Consider the following 20,503-nt stretch of genomic DNA (forward strand, 5'->3'; position numbering starts at 1 on the left):
CTGTATATTTTACACTTTAATATATTCCACTATATTTAGCATGATTTTAAATTGTTGTAGTTTCTTTGTTTCTATAGGTACATCTTCCTTTATGCCCTCTTAGAAGCACGAACCATGATGCAACTTAGGGTGATAGGATTAATTGGGTCATTCTAGAGAAAGGCGGTCCTTCACCCCCTCATGAAATGTCACAGAGTTACAAATAGCCTCCTTACACACTACTTGAGTCACTTGTTGAGTAAGTATTTACCCAAGCATGTTCCTAAATTTATGAAGGTTCCCTTGAAGAGTTTTTGCACTTGTATCCCTTGGTGATGGTAAGGATTATGATTTCTCAATTATTTTTTACTTTGATAGTTTATTTTGATTGTGATGTTTCTTTTGGTTTTTGGTTGAAGGAAAAAATAATTGGCTATTATTATTTTATTTTGTTTTATATATTTCTATAAAGAAAACTAATAAAAATTATGAAATATATATTTAAAAATAAAATATAATTCTATCAAAAGAAAGAAATATTTTGTTAATATAGTTTACTAAAAAATGTTTTTTAAACATCTACTAAAGAATACAATTTTTCACCTAAAGGTTTTCATATAAATATTTTATAAAATAAAGATATTTATCTCTTGCAATAGGAACATTATTTTCCATAGTAGAGTTTTCTAAAGTTTTCAAATAAAATTTTCAAATTTTTGCCAATAGAGTTCTCCTATAAATATATGCTTAAATGACAATTTCTTATATCTTTCTATAGAAGAACAAAATTTTGTTCGACAAATAATTTTGAAATGAAAAAATATTAAAATCTTCTAAAAAAATTTGTATTTTCATTGGTATAGAAGTTCATTTTTTCTTCTTTTGACGAAAGTATTATTTTCTATCGATAGTTCTTTCCTTAATTTTATATTATTTTTATCATCTTTTCGAGTGAAATGTTTGAAATCCGAATTTTTACTGATGAAACATTTTTATTTTTACTGGGGAAAGTCACATTATCCGTCAACATAGTTTCTATTGTTTGTTTTATGAAATTAAATTTTGCTGAAAAAATTGTTCTCACTACTAGCAGAATTTCAATTCCATAGGGAAGGATTATGTTAGTGGAATTTTCAATTGGAAAAGTTTCTCTTTGAGATTAGTGTTCATCTTGATTCTCCCTCTCAATTTTCATGCAAATAAAAATTTCATTGGCATTGCTTACATTGATGTGTTTAATAAGTGGAGCAAATATATTAAAGTTGATCTCTTCTTCCAATTGCTTTTGAGCATCAAGTGGTAGATTCGTTCAGGACATCTCCCACCTCAAGTTAGTCGCTTCTTCTCACTTGATCTTGCTTGTTACTTTGGAAATTATTGCCTGCTACAAGAGTTTGCATCTACTTTTGGTTCATGCTCAAGGCCAAGGTCCTCACTAGTAGATGCTGACATTGAGAGGGTTCTATAAACATCACTCTGTTTTGTATTCTTTTTGCTCTTAATTGGTGAGAACTCTTGTCCTTGACAGTTCGGCTTCAGCTATTCCCTCTTAAATGAGACTTGGTCGGCTAATGCACTTTGCTGAAGCATGTCCAACAAGAGAGTATTCTGCATCCAAGCTAGTAATTCAGTTCAAAGACCAGAATGAAAATGGTTACTGGCTTCACTGGCTGGAACTAAAAATGGGATAGTCTTCGGAAGTGAAAAAATATTATTTTCAAGTACAAGTTTGTACAAATTTTAAAAAGGTATATACATTAGCAGAAATTTCATGTCACTGACAAAATATTAACAAATTAGGCCCAACAAGAAAGAATAACATCAGATAGTAAGAATATAGCAATTACAAAGAAGGCTGTTGCCCGAATGGGTTGAAGTTTATAATAGGTGGGCAAAAGCATTCCTTTGACTTGGCTTTAATGTTGTAATATATGCTTTGTGATCGTAAGCTTCCATATATGTCAATCAATTCCAAAGCTAGTGTCAGAGTACAGTCTCCTGGGTCATTTATAATTTTTCATGAGCTAGGTGCACCAGGACTTTCTTTAAGCTGTATACCTTCATGGCTTTGTAGGAAAGAACCTAACAGAAGTAGCACATTACGTGGTAAGGGCATCAGGGAGATTGGAATGAGCACCCAAAACCTTACCACCCACATCAGGAAAGCTTTCATATCCAGGCAATGGCCCAACTCTCCCACTCCTGTCCACCTTAATTGGATACTTCAGCAAGTGACCTCTCATTTCTCTCATTTCATCGGAAACGTAGGCCTTCCAATTATATTCAGCCAACTGGTTAACACGTCTAACACATAGAAGTGACTGTGGCTCACTAAATGAATCCTCTAATGACCTGAGATGCTCTGCCCACAGCGACATCCTGTAACCATAAACCTGTGATGAACTTAGAAATTAGTTTCACGTCAATTTCCATGAAAACCCGATTTCTCCATAACATAGATTGCAATAAGAATAAAACTGACAGAAGTAACCAGAGAAACAGATAAACTATGATTTTCTTAAATAAATAAAACTTATGGACCTTTTGAGATCCATTCTTGCATATTACTGTTACTTTGTTTTGGAAAGTTAATCGACCATAGACTAATTGATGTTAAATTCACGATTTGTAGATCAAAGTTGCCAAATCCATTATTCATATACTTTGAGATGAGAGGACGCCTGGTTTCCGTTTGACATATTATTCCCATTGGACTCCTATTTCTGTATTCCAACTATCCCTTCTGCATTTGTTTACTATGTTATGCACTACTCTGATACTATGATAAGTATCATAATAACTATATTATATTGTAATGGAATACTAAAGTTTTTTTTTTTTATGGAATAGTAAACACTATGTTCTGTACCCCTATAATCCAGTGCTATCAAATATCGTGGTTCACAAGAGTATGATTTATTCTAGTTTGGCACTGTCATAAAGGGAATCAAGAACATAATATACTGCATAAAGTAGAATTATAATAACATACAAGCTATAATATTTTTTACTTTTGTTAACCACAACTGTTTGATAATATAATATATTGGCAATACATAACATAGTATTCCACTACAGAATAACATAGTTATTCTTTACTTTTTAACATAGTAATAATATATTTTTACATATGGTGTCATCACTAAAGAATGAAAATTATTCTTCTAAATTAATAGTAAGAACTGTGGCTCAATGTTGCTACTTCATTATTTTGGTGGGTAACTTATTATTTCATAGCAAATGACGGTGTTCGACTAGAATGAGAGTAATAAACATCCTTGTCTGTATTGTATGTTATTATTGTTAAAATACAAATTCAAGGGTATTTTGGTCATTTCTTATATTTTCAATATTACATTTTTCTCTTATAGTATGGCTATTAGATAGAGAATGTCTTATTTTATCTCTAGTTAAATTTTCATTCAATTTAGACATGTATTTTAGGAGATGTAATTTTGAGTATTGAGGGGTATTTTTGTCCTATTGTAAAATTTCACTTAAACCCTGATTATAAATAAGCAAGAAGGGCCTTTTGGCTCGGATTCCAAAGCTGCCTCTCTTCCAGAAATCCATTTTCTCTTCTATTTTCTCCCCAAATCACCTATTTTTCAATTATAATTCCACTTTATGCAGTAAACTACGTTCTTGCCCCATTTAAGACTGCCAAACTAGAATGTACCATACTCTTGTGACCACTCTATTTGATAACCTAGGATTATGGGGGGTGGGGTGCACAACATTGTATTCCACTACAGTGTAACATAGTTATTCTTTATTACATAACATAGTATCATGGTAGTGTATTACATGATATTCAATTACAAAAGGGATGGTTGGGTTATAGAAATAAGAATCGAACCACAAATCTGGCATCAATTAATTTACGATCAGTTAATTTTCGTTTTTTTCCTTTCTTTCTAGTGGATTCCTTGTCCTTCCCAAAGAGGGTCATCGCCTACTCATAAGATGATTGAACTGATATGACACAACTTAGGAACAAGAATAACTCGATAGACCAAAGACTGAAACAGGGATCACCTAAATCATCAGTACTGCCCACATATTTCCCAAATATTAGGAAATAAAAAGCCATTTGAATGGATTGTTACCATTGCCTGCAAATTGTCAACTTGCAGTTTGTCTCAATTTAGGCAGGGTCATTCAATTAATTGCTCCACATAAAGTCATGTGGAAACAGGTGGTGTTGATTTCATCAAGAGAATGTCCAATGATTAGTCAAAAATAAGGTGCTTCTTTATGTAATGACCATTTCAATTGTTTTTTGAGAAAGAATGGGGAGTTTCAGACTAACCTGACCATGTGGATGACTCTTTCTTTGTGACCATGTATAATTTGGTTGATATGCACCCATGGCAATCTCTGTGTCCCTTGAACCATCCAAAGATCTTTGGTTGATATTGGCAGATCCCATGAGCACATACTCATCATCAACTATCATTCCTTTGGCATGGACATAAATCATAAATCTTTTGAATTTCCGAGACATTTTCTGCAGAAGAAATCAGAGATAGTTTAGGGTCAATAATTTTCAGATTAGTTAATGCAAGTTGACACAAACTTGGTAGCACAAATCTGATGCCAAACCGAAGTTCTTGTAATAGCTTTTGCCATGATAACTTGCATGGGTTAATGTTTCTTAACCAATAATTTGATTCCTAAAGCCGATGAAGTAGACAAGAATAAAGGTTCAATTTTCTTTTATTAAGCTAAAAAAATCAAACTGTAACAGGAAAATAAGGTCAGGATCTGTATTGAAATTACTTTATCCACCAGAAATATTCAAAGAAACCAATCATAACTAAATGCAGCATTTATCAGTTTCAGAAAAAAATAAAATTTATGTACTACATAGAGATGCTAAAGGCATGGGAGAGCTCATGTTGTTTGTGCTTGCCAGAATCCAAGATTCAAGACCTAGTTGCAGCAGGTTCTTCTTTTACTTTTAATAAAGATTATATAGATAAAATTAAAAAAGCTATAGGAGTAAAGATACAACTAGACAGGATAACAAAATAATTCTGAAAAACTTTAGAAACACAAATGGTATTAATCAATCAGCAATTGGGAAACCAACAACATCGACAAGTTGTTGGCCAACACCATTTCTAGAAAGAGAGCTATGGTATTCACTCTTTTGGCTTTTGATAGGAATTAGACGCCCTAATTCCAAACTATCGAGAGCAATAATAATAATCGCAGAAGAAAGAAAAAGCAAGCACGGAAAAACAATAAGATTTATACAGGTTCGCCTAAAGGAGACTACGTCATGTCTTCCGCCGCTGCAGTAATCCACTATGAAGATGAAACAGTTTACAAGAGAAATCGTACACACTTACAAGTGTTTTTTTCTAACCTCTCTCTCGGACCGCTACTCAAGATGCTCTTCGAATGAAAAATAAAACCCTACTAGCGGTGCCCCAAATATAAAGAGAAAATTAGGGCAACCGTGATACAAGAATGAAATCCCCAAACTGCCCTTAATAAAACAACAGTCAATATATCGTGGACCTTTCGGGGGATCCCCGCCCCCATTCTACCCCCCTGCGACCTTACCGCGAAGGTCGATCCACGTATCAACTCAGTGTAGGGCATTGATTAGGCTCCACAATTTAACAACTTTATGCTACAAAGATATGCACATATCCCGAGTGATGTCCTCCAGTACATTGAATAGGTGGAAAAAGCAAGCTGAGGACATCTTCTTCCTTGAAGATGAACTAACAACAACCACGGAGCCCTCCTCAACTGTGAGAGGGTCAATTAATCCATGTGTCACATACACCTCTGTAAAGTTAGGTCCAAGGCCCATCCCAAAATGACTAGCCAACTTAGGAAACCTCTTTCCTAGCAAATAAACTCAAGATCTTTGTACTCACTAATCTATGTGGGACTCCTTGAACCCAACTATACATAGTATCAGAGCAGGTACTCATATGTAGGCCTACACCTAAACTATCCACTTGTAGAGCCACAAAAGAGGGCCTACACCAAAATTATCTACTTGTAAAGCCACAAAACAGGGCCTACACCTAAACTATCCACTTGTAGAGCCACAAAAGAGGGCCTACACATGAGGGGGAGTGTTAAGGAATAGTCCCACATGGATTAGTGAGTACAAAGATCTTGAGTTTATTAGTTGGGAAAGAGGTTTCTTAAGTTGGCTACTCATTTTGGGATAGGCCTTGGTCCTAACTTAACAACCTAAATGCCCAGAAGGAGAGCTTTTAAATCTGCTTCTATGGAGTTGCGATACAAGGGAGCAGAGAACAAAAAATGAATGCTCTTTGCCAAGTTCCAAATAACACCACTTCCACCAACAGCTTGAGCTACAACATAAAAGTTGAGCTTCAACAATCCTCCCTGAGGAGAGACCCAAGTAACAAAGTTCAGGTAGGAGGTGAGGTGTGCAAAGGGCCTAATTCTCTCCAAAAACGGATGCCCGAAAGATAGCTAAAATTTGAAATGGGCTGCTCTTGAAAAAGAATTTTTGGTACCCTTTCTCTATTATCCTTCCAATTGAATGGCTGGAACCATGAAGGTTCTTTTATTTTTCTTTTACCCCATTGTCCATGTGACGATATTAAGGGTAAGGATTGTAAATTTCCTACCCAAGCCCCCCAATCGGAGGGCCATTGGAACAAGGAGTAGAAACAAAAATGAAGAATAAACTTGCACATAAATGCACCCAAAATTTTGGATGAGAATGGGTAGTGAATGAGCAGGTGATCAACATTTGCCTCCACATTGCGTAACCTGCAAGATTGATCTTCAATTCCAATCTCCTTTTTTAAAAGCTCAGAGATAGTAAGGATCTTACTTTTTGCAGTGAAACAGATGTAGTAAGCAACTTTGGGCGGCACTGAATTGCAGATTTAAGAGAAGTTTCATAGCCACAAAGCTATATGGGGGTGACCATAAATGGGCTGGAAGAGCATCTCCTCCAGATCATGAAGTCATTCCATGAGCTCCAGATATATTTATGAGTCTAGAAGGGACTTCCACATTTGATAAGGTGCATCTAAGACCCAAGTGCAAGATTTGGGAATCCTTGTGCAACCAAGATCTGGAGATTCGTGATGATTCCAAGTAGAAAGGGGAATGAAGAAGCAAGGGGCTTGTCGCCAACCCAAACATCTAACTAGAACTTTGTGAGGTTACCACTCACACTTTGTTAAAGCCATGCTCGAAACAGGCTTAAGCTTGGAAATCGATTTCCAAAAGCTAGATGGATAGATGGGAGCCAAGGGTGGCCGAAGGTGTTGGCCCAGGTGGCTTCTCAAAAGGGGGGTGAATTGAGATATAGAAAATAAAAACAACTTATGCGTGTGATTAAAAAGTCATACATAAAAGCAACTTAAGAAAAGAATAACATGCACACACCACAGGGACAAATAGCTTTTTTGTTATCGATGTTCCCCTAGTGGTAGTCACTGCCCAAAAATCCTTGCTTGGGAAAATTCTACTATTAAACTCTAATAGATAGAAAATTACAAAAGAGATTCCGGCTATCTTTGGTCATGTGTAGCTCAATGCATGATTTTAAAAAATGTCAATCTCCCCAAGAGATTGCTGCTAAATTCTAGCTCTAGATAAGCCTTTCTATCTAGATTAATAAGTTCTAGATGAACCTTTCACAAATACATAAAGAAGGGGAAAAATTACACCCTTACTTGGAGAGACGCTTTTCTTTGAGAAATTCAAGATGTCTCCTCCTTTTTAGCACCTTGTGAAATGATCAAGGAGCTTGTATTATGATGAATGCAAGGATGATTGAAAGAAAATGAAGGTTTTCCAAGTGTGTGGCGCTCTCTCTTTCTCTCTAAAGCACTTTTTATGGGAATTGCAAGATAAAAGTTTGTGGCTTAAAGATATACCAATAAATGCTAATTCACTGATTTACTCACAGTTTGATGGGGTATTTATAGCTTCCCCAACTCAAACTAGTTGTTATTTGCTCATTTGAAAAAATCAATACTTTGATTGATAGATCAATCAATCATAATGGCTACTATTCTGTCAGGCAGTGACATTGATTAATGGACTGATCAATCAATATGTTATCATTGGTCTAGAAAATTTAAGTTGATCGATCATTGCCAGTGGTTAATTGATCAATCGAGATTCCCTCTAGTTATGCAATATATGTATGATCGATCAGTGTATTTTCCTTTGATTGAACATGCCAAGGTTTTGATTGATCGATCAATCAAGAGGGATGATCAATCATTCCATGATAATGCTGCTTGCCTGGGCAACAATGATCGATCAATCCAAGTGGGATGATTGATCATGCATTATAGCATAAAACAGACATGTCTTGGATGATCAATCAATCGACTAAGGTTGATCGATCATGCTTTATATTTCTAGCTTGCACAGTTTTGGATGATCGATCATTATCAGTAGCTGATCGATCATTCCAATGCCAGTTTAAAAATGTAGACTTTATAAAGCACGGGAATTTTCCTTTAAGTGCTTTAACATGTTCCTAAATGATGTTTATGATGATCCTAAACATGTCTATATGCAATTTATAACCTAAAACTTCAATTTCACAAATGTACTTAAGGAATGGGAAGTTTGGAATGCTCTCTTACAAAAATTGCTTAAGTTTAGATGTTTGTCTGTAATGCTTGAACTCGAGTCTTCTCATTGTCTTCTTCCTTGTGGGTGCTTCTTCAAGAGATGTTCTTCCATTATGCTTGAGGTCTTGATTTTGGCTTTGACGCTTTAAACTTTTAGATGCTCTTCAAGGTGAAGTATCTGAAATACTTTAGATTTGAAATTTTTTAGTTCAATTAAGTTTTGTCATCATCGAAAGTAATGTGGGAGTCAACCAACGGTCAACAGGAGGTTGTCGTTTTACCTGATTGTTCTCATTCCTGGTTTCATCCACATGTTAACTCTCTTTAACCCAAACTTCCAAAGTCAGGAGGGCCTAATTCATTTTATTTATATTCTTAATTCCAACCTCCCCATTAACCTTAGAGACAACATCTGACAACATTTACAAGGTAGTACTTGAATGTAGACGCAGTGCCCTTTTGAAGGAAGCGTTCCCCAATTGGCTCAATTGATTAGCCATGAAAGTTGAGGGGATTATGCTAGAAAGCCAGTACTAATGGAGAGGCTATTTGGAGGCGCTTATCACTGCTAAAGCCAAAATTAATTATCTCAGGTGGTGGAATGCTGAAGGTCCTAACAGGCTCTCCCCTCTTTGCTGCTCTTTGATTAGGATCTTTCCTAAGATCTGTTATGCCTTTAGTGTTCTGATTGGCCACAGGAATACGACTAAATTCTGCCATGATCGTTAGCTTGGCTTGTAAGCTCTCAAAATGCAATATCCCAGCCTCTTTCGTCTTGCAAGGTCTGAACTCTTGGCTGTTGATTCCATTGTAACAGGAGACAGAGGCTCTATCAGCTGGATCTTAAATTTCAGGAGGGGGCTTAGTGATGATGTTGTTGTTGCTTCTAATCTCCTCCAGAAACCTGGAAACCTTCACCCCAGGCGAGATTTGGAGGATAGCCTTATCTGGATCCCTAAGCCTCATGGAGTTTTCTCCATTGGTTTTAGACTCCTTTTTTGGGATCAGTGTCTAAGCCTTGGAAATATTGATCTGGCTTGGAAGCTTTCTGCTCTTCTATTGAATTTTGCAGGAAGAAAAAAGATCAGAGTGACTAGGGTTTACAGACCCCTCTCCCCAATTTATAACTTAAACAATACCAGGAATAACATCTAAGTCCATGCAGCCCATAAACCGTAGGAATTCAGTTTCCAAGTAGAAACCCTTCCATGGAAAAAAAAAGTATAACCTAATCATACCTTCTAACACTCCGCCTCAAGCTGGAGCATATAGCTCAACTTGTTACAAAGTCCAATAAGCATAAAAAGAAAATATAAAAAGTCTTCAACAAAAAATTTCATCTCCAAGAAATTCAAGTCTATGTGACTTCTATGGTCTTCAACCTTCAATATATGCTACAAATTCTTCACTTTTCAGTCTCCCCCTTGCTGGGATGTTCTTAACTACAACTTGTAGAATTCTTGTTGGTCACCTAAAATTTTTTTCCTGGTAAGCTTTTACCAAATATCTCATTCTTTATACTTTTTCTACTTCTTCCCCTCAAGCTAGAGATCAAAAGGACACAAAGACCTAGTTTGGGCAAAACAAATATAGGAGGAGAAAAAATACTTTTAGCCAAAAGATTAAACTCCTTACCAAACAAAAAATGGTCAAAGTATGAAAAAGAAAAACTCTGACTCAATTTCAAAAAAAACAAATAAGTCTTATTTAAGGGCATAAAAAGAGACTACTCATTTTTTAAAGGTAGGCCAGAAAAAATCACCACTTGGGTAAAAAAGAAAAAACTTGATTCAAGCTAGATTATGGGCACACTCTTAATCTTTAAAAGTAGTGGATCTATGGGCATTGCTTGGAAGTGAATAAAAATAATGACAAATTGAAAAAATAGTAGAGGAACTCAAAAAATGTAAAAGGAGCAACACTCATACTTCAGATAGAAGGAGGTGCACAATGTAGTACTCATACTTTTCAAAACTAACTTTTTAAATTTAGAAACTTTAGACAAAAGAAGGCGCAGAAGGCAGTACTCACTTCCAAAGTTTCTAAATTTATAGAAAAATAAGGATGCATTTATTAGATCAATAAATTAATGAGAATAGCCAGTTTTGACACAAGAAAAGAGGGAAACTATTTGAAAACTTGTAAGACCAGAAATAAAATAAAGCCAATAGGGGTTGAAACATTCTATTGAAATTTATGAAACACTGACCTTGTTAAAGTTGTATGCAAAAGCAAATGAAACAAGGAAAGATGCAAAATCCTGCTTTCCTTCTTGGGCCTTTTGGGTGTTCTCGATGCAACCTTTGTTGAGCTTTTGGCCTTCAGGAATGGTTTGAGAATTATCAAGGATATATTCCAATGTCAGCTTGTCATGGAAGGTGACTTCCTCGCGATTATAAGTTGGTGCAGCAAAAAAAATCCCCCCCTCCCCTTCTCTTGGAGATTGAGAAGTCTTTATTTATGAAGTTTTTATCATGCTGAAAATGTAATTATTTGTCCAATATTTTAAGATCAGCTAATGACTAGCGTTGCTCCCTCACCAAAGAGAGGGGTTCTCTTCCAATCCCTCATTGGAAGGGCCCCGAGCTCTATTATATACTTCTGCCTTTGGGCTTTTAATGAATTGAGCTCCTTCTCAAAAAAGAAAAACAATTGAATGTAAGTACTTCTAGATGTCAAAGATATATGCTGATGTGTAAGCCACTCCATTCAGAAAAGTAGAAGCTTATGTCAGTTGATAGAATACCCCGAATCTCTCAAGAAAATACGGAAACTACTAACCCCTAATCTCTTATGCAAATATGGAAACTGCTAGAATAGATAAGATAACTACATTTTCTTTTCATAGACACTGCTGGATCAAGTTTTTTTGTAATCTAACAGCTTATATTATGGTTGAAAACCAAAGCTATGTTAAACTTTTCTCTCATTGGCCTATAGTTTAAAGAAGCTGGTGGAAAACCAAAACATAGTCAATAAATTAGTTTCAAGTGACTGGACAATCTACTTAATAGATGTTAAAGCAGAGGATCTAAAAGCATGTAAAGTACAAAAAATAAGCTCCAATAAGACTAACAAGATTATGTATGTTATGAGAAGAAAATATTAAAAAATTAACAATATCAATTGAAAAAGATGATGAATAAGAAATCCATACCGAAACATTTTCACCAGGTTGGCTTGTTGATGGTACTCTTTCAGGAGGACCAGGTTCACGCTTTCCGAGGCAGTAGAAATTTAGATAATCGTCGACATGATATTTATCAGACAAGCCGACTTTTTTTAGTGCTGATGCAATTATTTTATACATCATATCCATTGTTTGGCCCTATGAGATAATTGACTTGTCATAAATTCAGAAAATATTTTCTACGGAAACTAAGAAAAGCAAGAATAATATGGTTCAATAAAAGACAACTGCTAAGAAATATTATGTGCCAGAAGTGATGCATGTTCTTTGCTCCTCATTCTTGTGACACCTCTCCCTCTCGTATCTCCTCTTCTTTCTTCTTCTTACTCCAACATGTTAGTCTCAAGATCCCCATTAAGTTAATTTTGATAATAACAAACACTTAAGTTACTAATAAAATGCATTAAGTATGTCTTAACAGCACCAAAGAACCCAAAGGAAATTTCTTGTAACACAACCATTCGACCGGCCAAGAAGCGTTCCATTGAAAAAGGGTACAAGCAGCTCAAGATAGAAAGCACACCGTCTGAATGACCTACCAACAACCATTTGACTGAACAAGAGACAGAAAACTCTTTGGAAAAAATCGTCAAGGCCAGCATTCAAACGACCAAAAGGACGTTCAATACAGTAAGGCAAAGCCATTTTTCCAAACAGCATGAAGCCAACCATTCGACCAACTATGAGAGAGAAAGCTCTTAATCAAGGTCCATTCGCCTAGAAGTTCGAACAACCAACCTAGAAGACGTAAGAAGAGAAAAAAGATAACAAGGCACAGCCCAGACTGTTCGATTAGCAAAGATCCGTTTGAACAATCGTGAGAGAGAAAAGCTAATGTAAAGAACTAACAACGTTTGAATGGCCAATTCAAAATGGTTGAAAGTCTAAAGAAGAAGAAAAAACTGACTATAGAAGACTGTTCGAACGGTCCCCCCATACGTTCGAACTATACAGCCCAAAAGAGTTGTGAGAAGAGATTCAGAGATTCGGCCAAAATAAGTCTCCAAAAATAAGTGACCTATCAATGTGATTATCAACCAAAAAGAAAATTTTTAGAATTTTCTCACAAATTTTAGCAAGATTTCATCGAGTTTTAAAAAGGACAGAAATTCCTTTTCTAAGCTCAACCATTTAATTTCTAAATGTTTGAAAACTTGATTATTTATGTTGATTTCTCCCCAAAATCTTACACGCTCGACTACTAAGGTTTCTACTACCATTCTTGAGCACAAACATACTTTGAAATCAAATTTGGATGTTGAATTTATATTTAGGAAAGCCACTCTTCAAAGAGGTAAGTATTTCTTGTGCCATTGCATTGAAATTTTATTTACTTACCTTTATCTTGGCTAAAAACCTTGCTCAAACACTTTGAAATCATATAAGTTATTCTAGCAAGAGAATTTTTTGTAGCATTCACATTAATTTAAAGATTTGGAGCCAAAATTTTAAAATACAAGCATCAATATACTCTTACTTTGAAATCTATTTATTAATTTTAGCTGAGCTAACTCAATTACATTTTGAAATCATCTATCAAGTTCAGATTACTGCTCGTAGGCTTATTTTAAAATCAATGTATGCATTGAGTTGTTTTTTAGTGTCCTCCTATTTGAAAAATCAATTCAATTTTTTATTTCAAGTTTTTATTTTCAAAACAAGTCATTAGGACTAATAAGCAATGTAGGCACATAGGACTGGTTGTGCTTGTTAAGGAATAGTCCCACATGGATTAGTGAGTACAAAGATCTTGAGTTTATTAGTTGGTAAAGAGGTTTCCTCAGTTAGCTAGTCATTTTGGGATGGGCCTTAGACCCAACTTAACATGGTATCAGAGCAGATACTCATATGTGGGCATGCACCTAAACTATTTACTTGTAGAGCCACAAAAGAGTATCAGAGCAGGTACTCATATGTGGGCCTACACCTAAAAACTATCTACTTGTAGAGCAGGTACTCATATGTGGGCATGCACCTAAACTATTTACTTGTAGAGCCACAAAAGAGGGCCTACACCTAAAACTATCCACTTGTAGAGCCACAAAAGAGGGCCTACACCTAAACTGCCTACTCCTAAATTATCCACTTGTAGAGCCACAAAAGATGGTCTATACGTGAGGGGGTGTTAAGGAATAGCCCCACATGGATTAGTGAGTACAAAGATCTTGAGTTTATTAGTTGGGAAAGAAGATTCCTAAGGTGGCTAGACATTTTGGGATAGGGCCTTGGACCCAATTTAACAGTGCTTATATATTCAAGCTTGAATTGTGAAATTTACCTAATTGAAAGGTTTTGTAAAGAGTTAAACTATAAGGAAGTAATTCTTGCAAGCATTAGCCAAGCATTGTGTAGGCAAGACCATCCCTCATCTCAACTTGATTGAGAGAAACATTTATAGTTGAGGATTAGCTACTGGTAAACCCTTTTATGGGTCTAAGTTGTATCATTTAGTTAGTTGTTGATATGTCATTGAAGGTATAAGTTAGAAAGTTTTTTTTGTTGTTGTGAGAGTTGTAAGTCATTGTGTAGGTAAGCACTATTAAAAATCCCTTTGTGGGTTAAGGTAAGCGAACCAAGCTATTGGTGAAATCCAGTGGGTCTGTTGATAAATCTTTTTGTAGGTCTAGGCAAGAGTACTTATTTAGCTGTTAGAAAATCACTTTGTGGGTCTAGGCTGAAGAGCCTACAGTGCTAGAAATCTATGTGAGAGTGTGCATTATAATTTGGTTGTTATGATCAACTGAGTGACATAAGTCCCTATTTGGGCATCAATGTAAATTGGCTTTAGCAAGAATTTCGTGTAGATGACACTTGGCTCTCGATCATAATCAAATAATTGTGAATCACAAATACCTTGGGAGTGGATAAGCAACTTGAATTTGGGTTGGGAAAAAGAAGGAAACTAGAGAAGATTTGAGAGAAAGAGAGGGGAAAATTGAGAAATGGAGAAACAAGAAATGTTGCTCGCAGTGCGCGCTTGAAAAGCACGAGCTCCCCTCTTTTAATTACTCACTTTTAAGTGATATTTACATAAAACAAAAATATCCCTAGTTACAAAATCAACGATAACTCATATAATACAACTCAGAATTGAACTAAACTTGAAACATACGAACTGAATGAAGGCATCTATCTAATAAGACTAAGCTGAGAATAATCTATACATGTTAAATGATAAAAATACCCTTGAACTTGTATTTTAACACTCCCCCTCAAGCTGGAGAGTAAATATCAATTATCTTAGCTTGTTAGAAAATACCAAGTGTTCACGTCTTCCCAGTGGCTTTGTAAACACATCTCCTAGTTGGTTTGATGACTTTACTTATGGGCTAACTACCTTCCTTGCATAACGGTATCTCTGATAAAATGACAATCAACTTCTATTTCTCGTGGAACACTGGATTACTTGCAATGAAAATAGTGGCCTAATTATCACACTTCATAACCATAAAATCTGGAATCCAAATCCCAAACTCAAGAAGAACATACTTAATCCACACAAACTCTCTAACTGTATGAGTCATTCCCCTATATTCGGCTTTGGCATTGGATCTAACCACAATTGTTGTTTCTTGCTTGTCCAACTTAGTTATCCCCACAAAGCAACAATAGCCAGAACTAGATCTTATATCTATCTTATATCCAGCATAATTTGCATCAAAATAACCTACCACATCAATTTGGTTAGTATGAGTATACAACATACCTTTTCCAAGAGTGCTCTTCAAGTATTTTAATATTCTCTAGGCAGCTTCTAAATGTATTTTCCTTGGGCTTTCCATGAACTGACTAACAATTCCCACAACAAAAGATATATTGGGCTTGGTAATTGTAACATAGATCAACTTTCCTACCAAGCGTCTATATTGTGTCATGCTCTTGAGTGAAGGACTCTAAGAGTCATGAAGACTAGTGGTGATCTCCATGGGGATGTCTGCTGGTTTTGCACCTATAGATCATATTCCTGCAATATATCCAATATATACTTTCGCAGAGAGAGAAAAATACCTTGCTTACTGTGAGCAACTTCAATGCGAAGGAAGTACTTCAAATGTCACAAATCTTTTGTTTGAAGTGAGTGGACAAATGTCTCTTTACTTGTTCAATTCCTTCCGCATGAACATAAAATGATCACAATGACTTTTATAGAACACAAATTGCATCACAACATTGCTAAACTTTTCAAACCATGCCCTCGGACATTGTTTAAGTCCATACATAGCATTTTTAACAGCCATACCTTCTTTGTTTCCCCTTGAGCAACATACCCAAAAGGTTGCTCCATATATACCTCCTCTTATCAATCACCATATAAGAATGCATTTTTCACATCCAATTGAAAAAGTGGCCACCCTTTGTTTTGATTGCCATAGAGATTAATATACGTACCAAGGTAAGTCTAGCCACTGAACAGAAAGTCTCAAATAAAACAACACCAAAAGTTTGTGTATACCCTTTGCCACCAATCTAGCTTTATACCATTCAATAGATCCATCAGCGTTATATTTAATGGTATACACCTAATGACACCCCACAATAGCTGTCCCTGTAGGTGGTTCACGGAGACTCCATGTTCCCCTAGATGTCAAGGCGCTCATCTCATCATTCCTGGCTTGTCCACTAAGGTAAACGCAAAGCATCTTGCACTGAACAAGGAATAGTGGACATAGACCCGGACATGGCAAATGACTTATAGGATGGGGATAAAAATCAAATGACACATTGTGGGATAGGATGAGAGGTACATGACCTTTTACCTTTCCGGAGGCTGATGAGTAAATTCAAATCAGAAAGAGTTGAACCTGCAGGCGAGGAGGAAGATGGATGGTCTGGAAAAGAGGCTCAGGAGTTGAAGCTGCTAGTGGTCCAGATGATAGCAACACATGGTGAGGGAGCTGACTGTAAATTTGAAGAGGTGGAGAGGACTTGCGATTGGTGCATTCAAAACTGCTACAAGAACAAGATTATTCATAGAAGGACTAGATGATGACTGAGACTCAATAGAAGATGTAAAATATGGAGCATGCTTAACGAATGTAACATCAGTTGACATATATGTTTTACGCTTAATAGGACATTAAAATTTATACCCTTTTTTATGACGTGAATACTCCATAAAAATATACTTAATAGATCAAGGGGACGATTTATCTAAAGAATTATTAAAAAAATGCACACAACATGTGCATCCAAAGATGCAAGGAAGAACATCAAACAACTTGCAGTGAGGTTTTAAAACTTGCATTGAAATCTGACCGCACAAAATAGGAGACGACATACGATTAATTAAGTAACATAAAGTCAATACTGCATCTCCCCAAAAAGATTCTAGAACATTCATGTCCAATAGTAAAGTCCAAGTTACTTCAAAGAGATGCCTATCTTTGCATTTAGCAACCCCATTCTGCTGGGGAGAATAGATACAAGATGTTTGATAAGTAATACCATTTGAAACACAAAACGATGCAAATTTTTATTAAGATACTCTAGTCCATTGTCAATACAAACAATATGAACACAAGCACCAAACTGATTCCTTATTTCATTGAAAAAATTTAAAAATACATTGAATACTTCGAATTTCTCCCATAGGAGATACACCCAAGTAACACGACTGAAATCATCTACAAAGGGAATCTGATGTGGACCCCATACAGCAGAGTGAACTAATTCAAACATGTGAAAACCACGACTAGGACGAACAGGGAAACTAGCTCGATGATGTTTCCTAGTTGACAAGACTCACACTCAAAGGAGATATCAGTTGACAAAGATAGGAAAGACTGACATAGATGGATGCCCCAAATAAAGGTGCCATAAGTATGGGGAATTTTCAGTAGTAAGCACCATAGCTTAGGAATAGAAACATCATCCAGTAGATAGAGCCCTCCCTTCTCATGCCCGAAACCAATTGCCCTCTTCATTTGCAAGTCCTTGAAAACACAAGAGGCAGGAGGAAAAGTTATAGAACAGTCTAAAGACTTAGTTATACTGCTGAGAAATGGGATGTTAACAGGAAAATTTGAAACAATGAGAACCGAGCTCAAGAACTTATGAAGGGTTGTATGTATAGTACCCTCCCCCTGAATAGGTGAAGTGAAACCATTAGCTAAAGTAACATGTTGACATGAGTAAGAAGGATGAATGGACTGAACCAAGGAGGACATACCTGACATATGAGAAGAGGCCCCTGAATCAATGATCCAAAAATGAAAATGGGACACATGCAGTGCTGGTATATCTATGCTTGTCTTCATGGCACTCACTGAGGAAAATGGATTAGCCTCAACTGTAAATGAGGTGGTAGATGTAGTGGTCAACTGACCAAGTCTCTATAGTAGCTGATGAATCTCATTTTGTGGACTAGAGTAGGAGGTAGTATTTCTGTGTGTCACTTTGGAGTTTGACCAGGCGGGCGTACCAAATTTTTCCCAATATTTCTGGGAAAATGTATGCGTCTCCTGCCCTCCTTGCAGTCTTGATGAGGAGACTATCAACCACCTTCTCATTTCATGCCTCTTCTCTTGGTCGGTTTGGATGAGCATTCTCATTCGGATTGGCCTTCAATTATGCTTATCTAAGGATCTCCTTTCAATCTGCCACATTCTTCTTGGAATCTCTCTTCCCAAATTCAGAAAGATGCTCATTTCTGCTTGTGTTGCTTTCATTCCTTGGGGCATCTGGAATAAGCGCAACAATAGGCGATTCAATGCCAAGTTTCTCTTTCAGGATAGAGTCACCTCCTCTATCATTGGCTTCATCTCCTCATGGCTTCGTTCTAGGAAGGAGTTTTCTTCTCACACGGGCTGCCCTCTCAAAGACAATTGGCGTGCCCTTGCTCATATGTGAGTCCAAGCTAGAAAGCCAATTGTGCTATAAATCTATGTGAGGGTGTGCATTGTAAATTGACTATTGTAGTCAATTGAGTGGCATGAATCCCTCTTGGGTAACATTGTAATTAGCTTTAGTAACAAGTTGTTGTAGATACCATTTGGCTCCCAAATATAGTGAATTAACTCTAAGGTGAAAGCACCTTGGGAGTGGATTAGCAATTTGAGTTTGGGTTGTGAACCACTATAAATTTGTATGTGTTCATGGTGTGATTGATCACATGCGTATTACTCCTTGACTTTGAAATTCATATTGCACATTGCAATTATTCTAAAGTATGAGCACACATAAAACAAAGTTAGAAGTTAAAAAACCTATTCCACCTCCCCTCCCCTCCCCCCCCCCCCCCCCCCCCCCCCCCAAATTCTTGGTTATTCCTCACAAGACTTAACACTAAAATCAAAATTCTTTCACTTTCTAAATAAATAAAACACTAGATCCCTGTGAATGAACCATCTTTCTAAAAAGTCATCCAAATTGTAATATTTTTCAAAAAGCCAAAATGTAAATTAGGACTTTCTAAGATAGTGTTTGATTCATTCCGTACTCAATTACAAATCCCACAGGCTATAAATACTAAACTGACAAGGAGATCACAACATATGGAAAAACAGCACCTAAGTTCACCATTTATTAAAAAAAAATTAAAAATTAAAAAACCTTTGACCCCCAAGTGCACTACTATCTAGGAGCTTGTCGAACTGCCTAGACTCAGACTGCTTAAGTAGAGAAGTAAGATTTAATTCAATGAACGCCATACAATTATGGCGTCTTCCCAAAACCTTTGGTCAAAAGTTACTCATCTGGAGTTTTGAGGATGTTTCTAGCCAAGCTAAATGTCCACTTGACTAATAACTTTATTTGGACCTATCTGCTCACTAAGATATAAGAGATAAATCCTAAAGGAGAAACTTTCCTACACTCTCTTGGATGTCAAAAGCAAGTCCGATGTCCCATTTAAATGTTCTTTGCAGAAGGCCCAACAGCAGATTGTTCTAATGTAGAAAAAAAGTGTTAGATATTATACTCTCAAAAGGGTAAAGGCTCAAAAGGTTTGTAAAGAAACAATTATAAGCATATTCCAACCTGCCAAAACAAAATTTCTTGTACTGCTGCACTGCTTGGAACACCTTCAGGCCACATGGGTATTACCACATACACTGCAAACCGTTCATTGGATTTGATTTTGCTTACAATTTTCAGTGCCAGTTCCATGGGCACCAAGTTATCTGCACCTGTTGCAGCAATAGACACAAAACTTCAGTAAGACACCATAAAAATCAATATACTAAAAGCAGTTTATACCATATGGATCCAAAGCCCGAGCAGATCACACTTTGACCTTTTCTCACTTCGAAATTATTGTTTACTATTGTACTGTACCGCAGATGTGTAAAAGTAATGAATAGTGCAGTCATTCTTGCTTTATTTCAGCCCAGATCTCCAGTTAACATTCAAATGTAGATGTCACTTTCAACTGTATATGGCAAGTATCTAAATTCTCTCAATTTAAGTCAATATAAATAGTGTCAATAATTATACATGATCATGGTTTGAAATGGTTGAAATATGACATGAGGGGTAATTTGGTAATTTTACCTTGTTTGTAATGCCTAGTAATGACTCCATCGTGATCAGTATGTGTTGATCAGTCTAAAGATGTAATTTCATGTATTTTGGAGGTGTATATGTTGAATTATAGGCATGTAAGTATATAATGGGCATTTATGTCCTTTAATGTAACATTGTCGCTTAAGTTATAAATGTTAAGGAATAGTCCCACATGGATTAGTGAGTACAAAGATCTTGAGTTTAAGAGGTTTCCTAAGTTGGCTAA

At 36.2% G+C, this 20,503-nt stretch overlaps 1 protein-coding gene across 1 annotated transcript; it reads right to left on the bottom strand.

Moving 5' to 3' along the window:
• Window positions 1-1,787: 1,787 nt before the first annotated feature.
• Window positions 1,788-19,882, bottom strand: LOC137949588 (phospholipase D delta-like). Its single transcript, XM_068795674.1, has 4 exons — window positions 19,753-19,882; window positions 11,743-11,913; window positions 4,292-4,489; window positions 1,788-2,372 (listed from the first exon to the last, which is right to left on the bottom strand). The coding sequence occupies exons 1-4, from the start codon at window positions 19,879-19,881 to the stop codon at window positions 2,079-2,081; spliced, it is 792 nt and encodes a 263-aa protein (XP_068651775.1). The 5' UTR covers window position 19,882; the 3' UTR covers window positions 1,788-2,078.
• Window positions 19,883-20,503: the final 621 nt, after the last annotated feature.

This window comes from Aristolochia californica, unplaced genomic scaffold (assembly GCF_029961685.1).
Source record: "Aristolochia californica isolate CCGP_79_NKW_82.1479 unplaced genomic scaffold, dmAriCali1.0.hap1 SCAF_14, whole genome shotgun sequence".
NCBI lineage: Eukaryota > Viridiplantae > Streptophyta > Magnoliopsida > Piperales > Aristolochiaceae > Aristolochia > Aristolochia californica.

Excerpts from the sequence above, each read along its gene's own strand:
- LOC137949588 (XM_068795674.1), bottom strand. The coding sequence starts at position 19,881 with ATGGAACTGGCACTGAAAATTGTAAGCAAAATCAAATCCAATGAACGG. Across the intron at positions 11,914-19,752 it reads AAGAAATTTTGTTTTGGCAG|GGCCAAACAATGGATATGAT; the intron begins GTTGGAATATGC and ends ATTATCTCATAG. Across the intron at positions 4,490-11,742 it reads AACCTGGTGAAAATGTTTCG|AAAATGTCTCGGAAATTCAA; the intron begins GTATGGATTTCT and ends TTTCTTCTGCAG.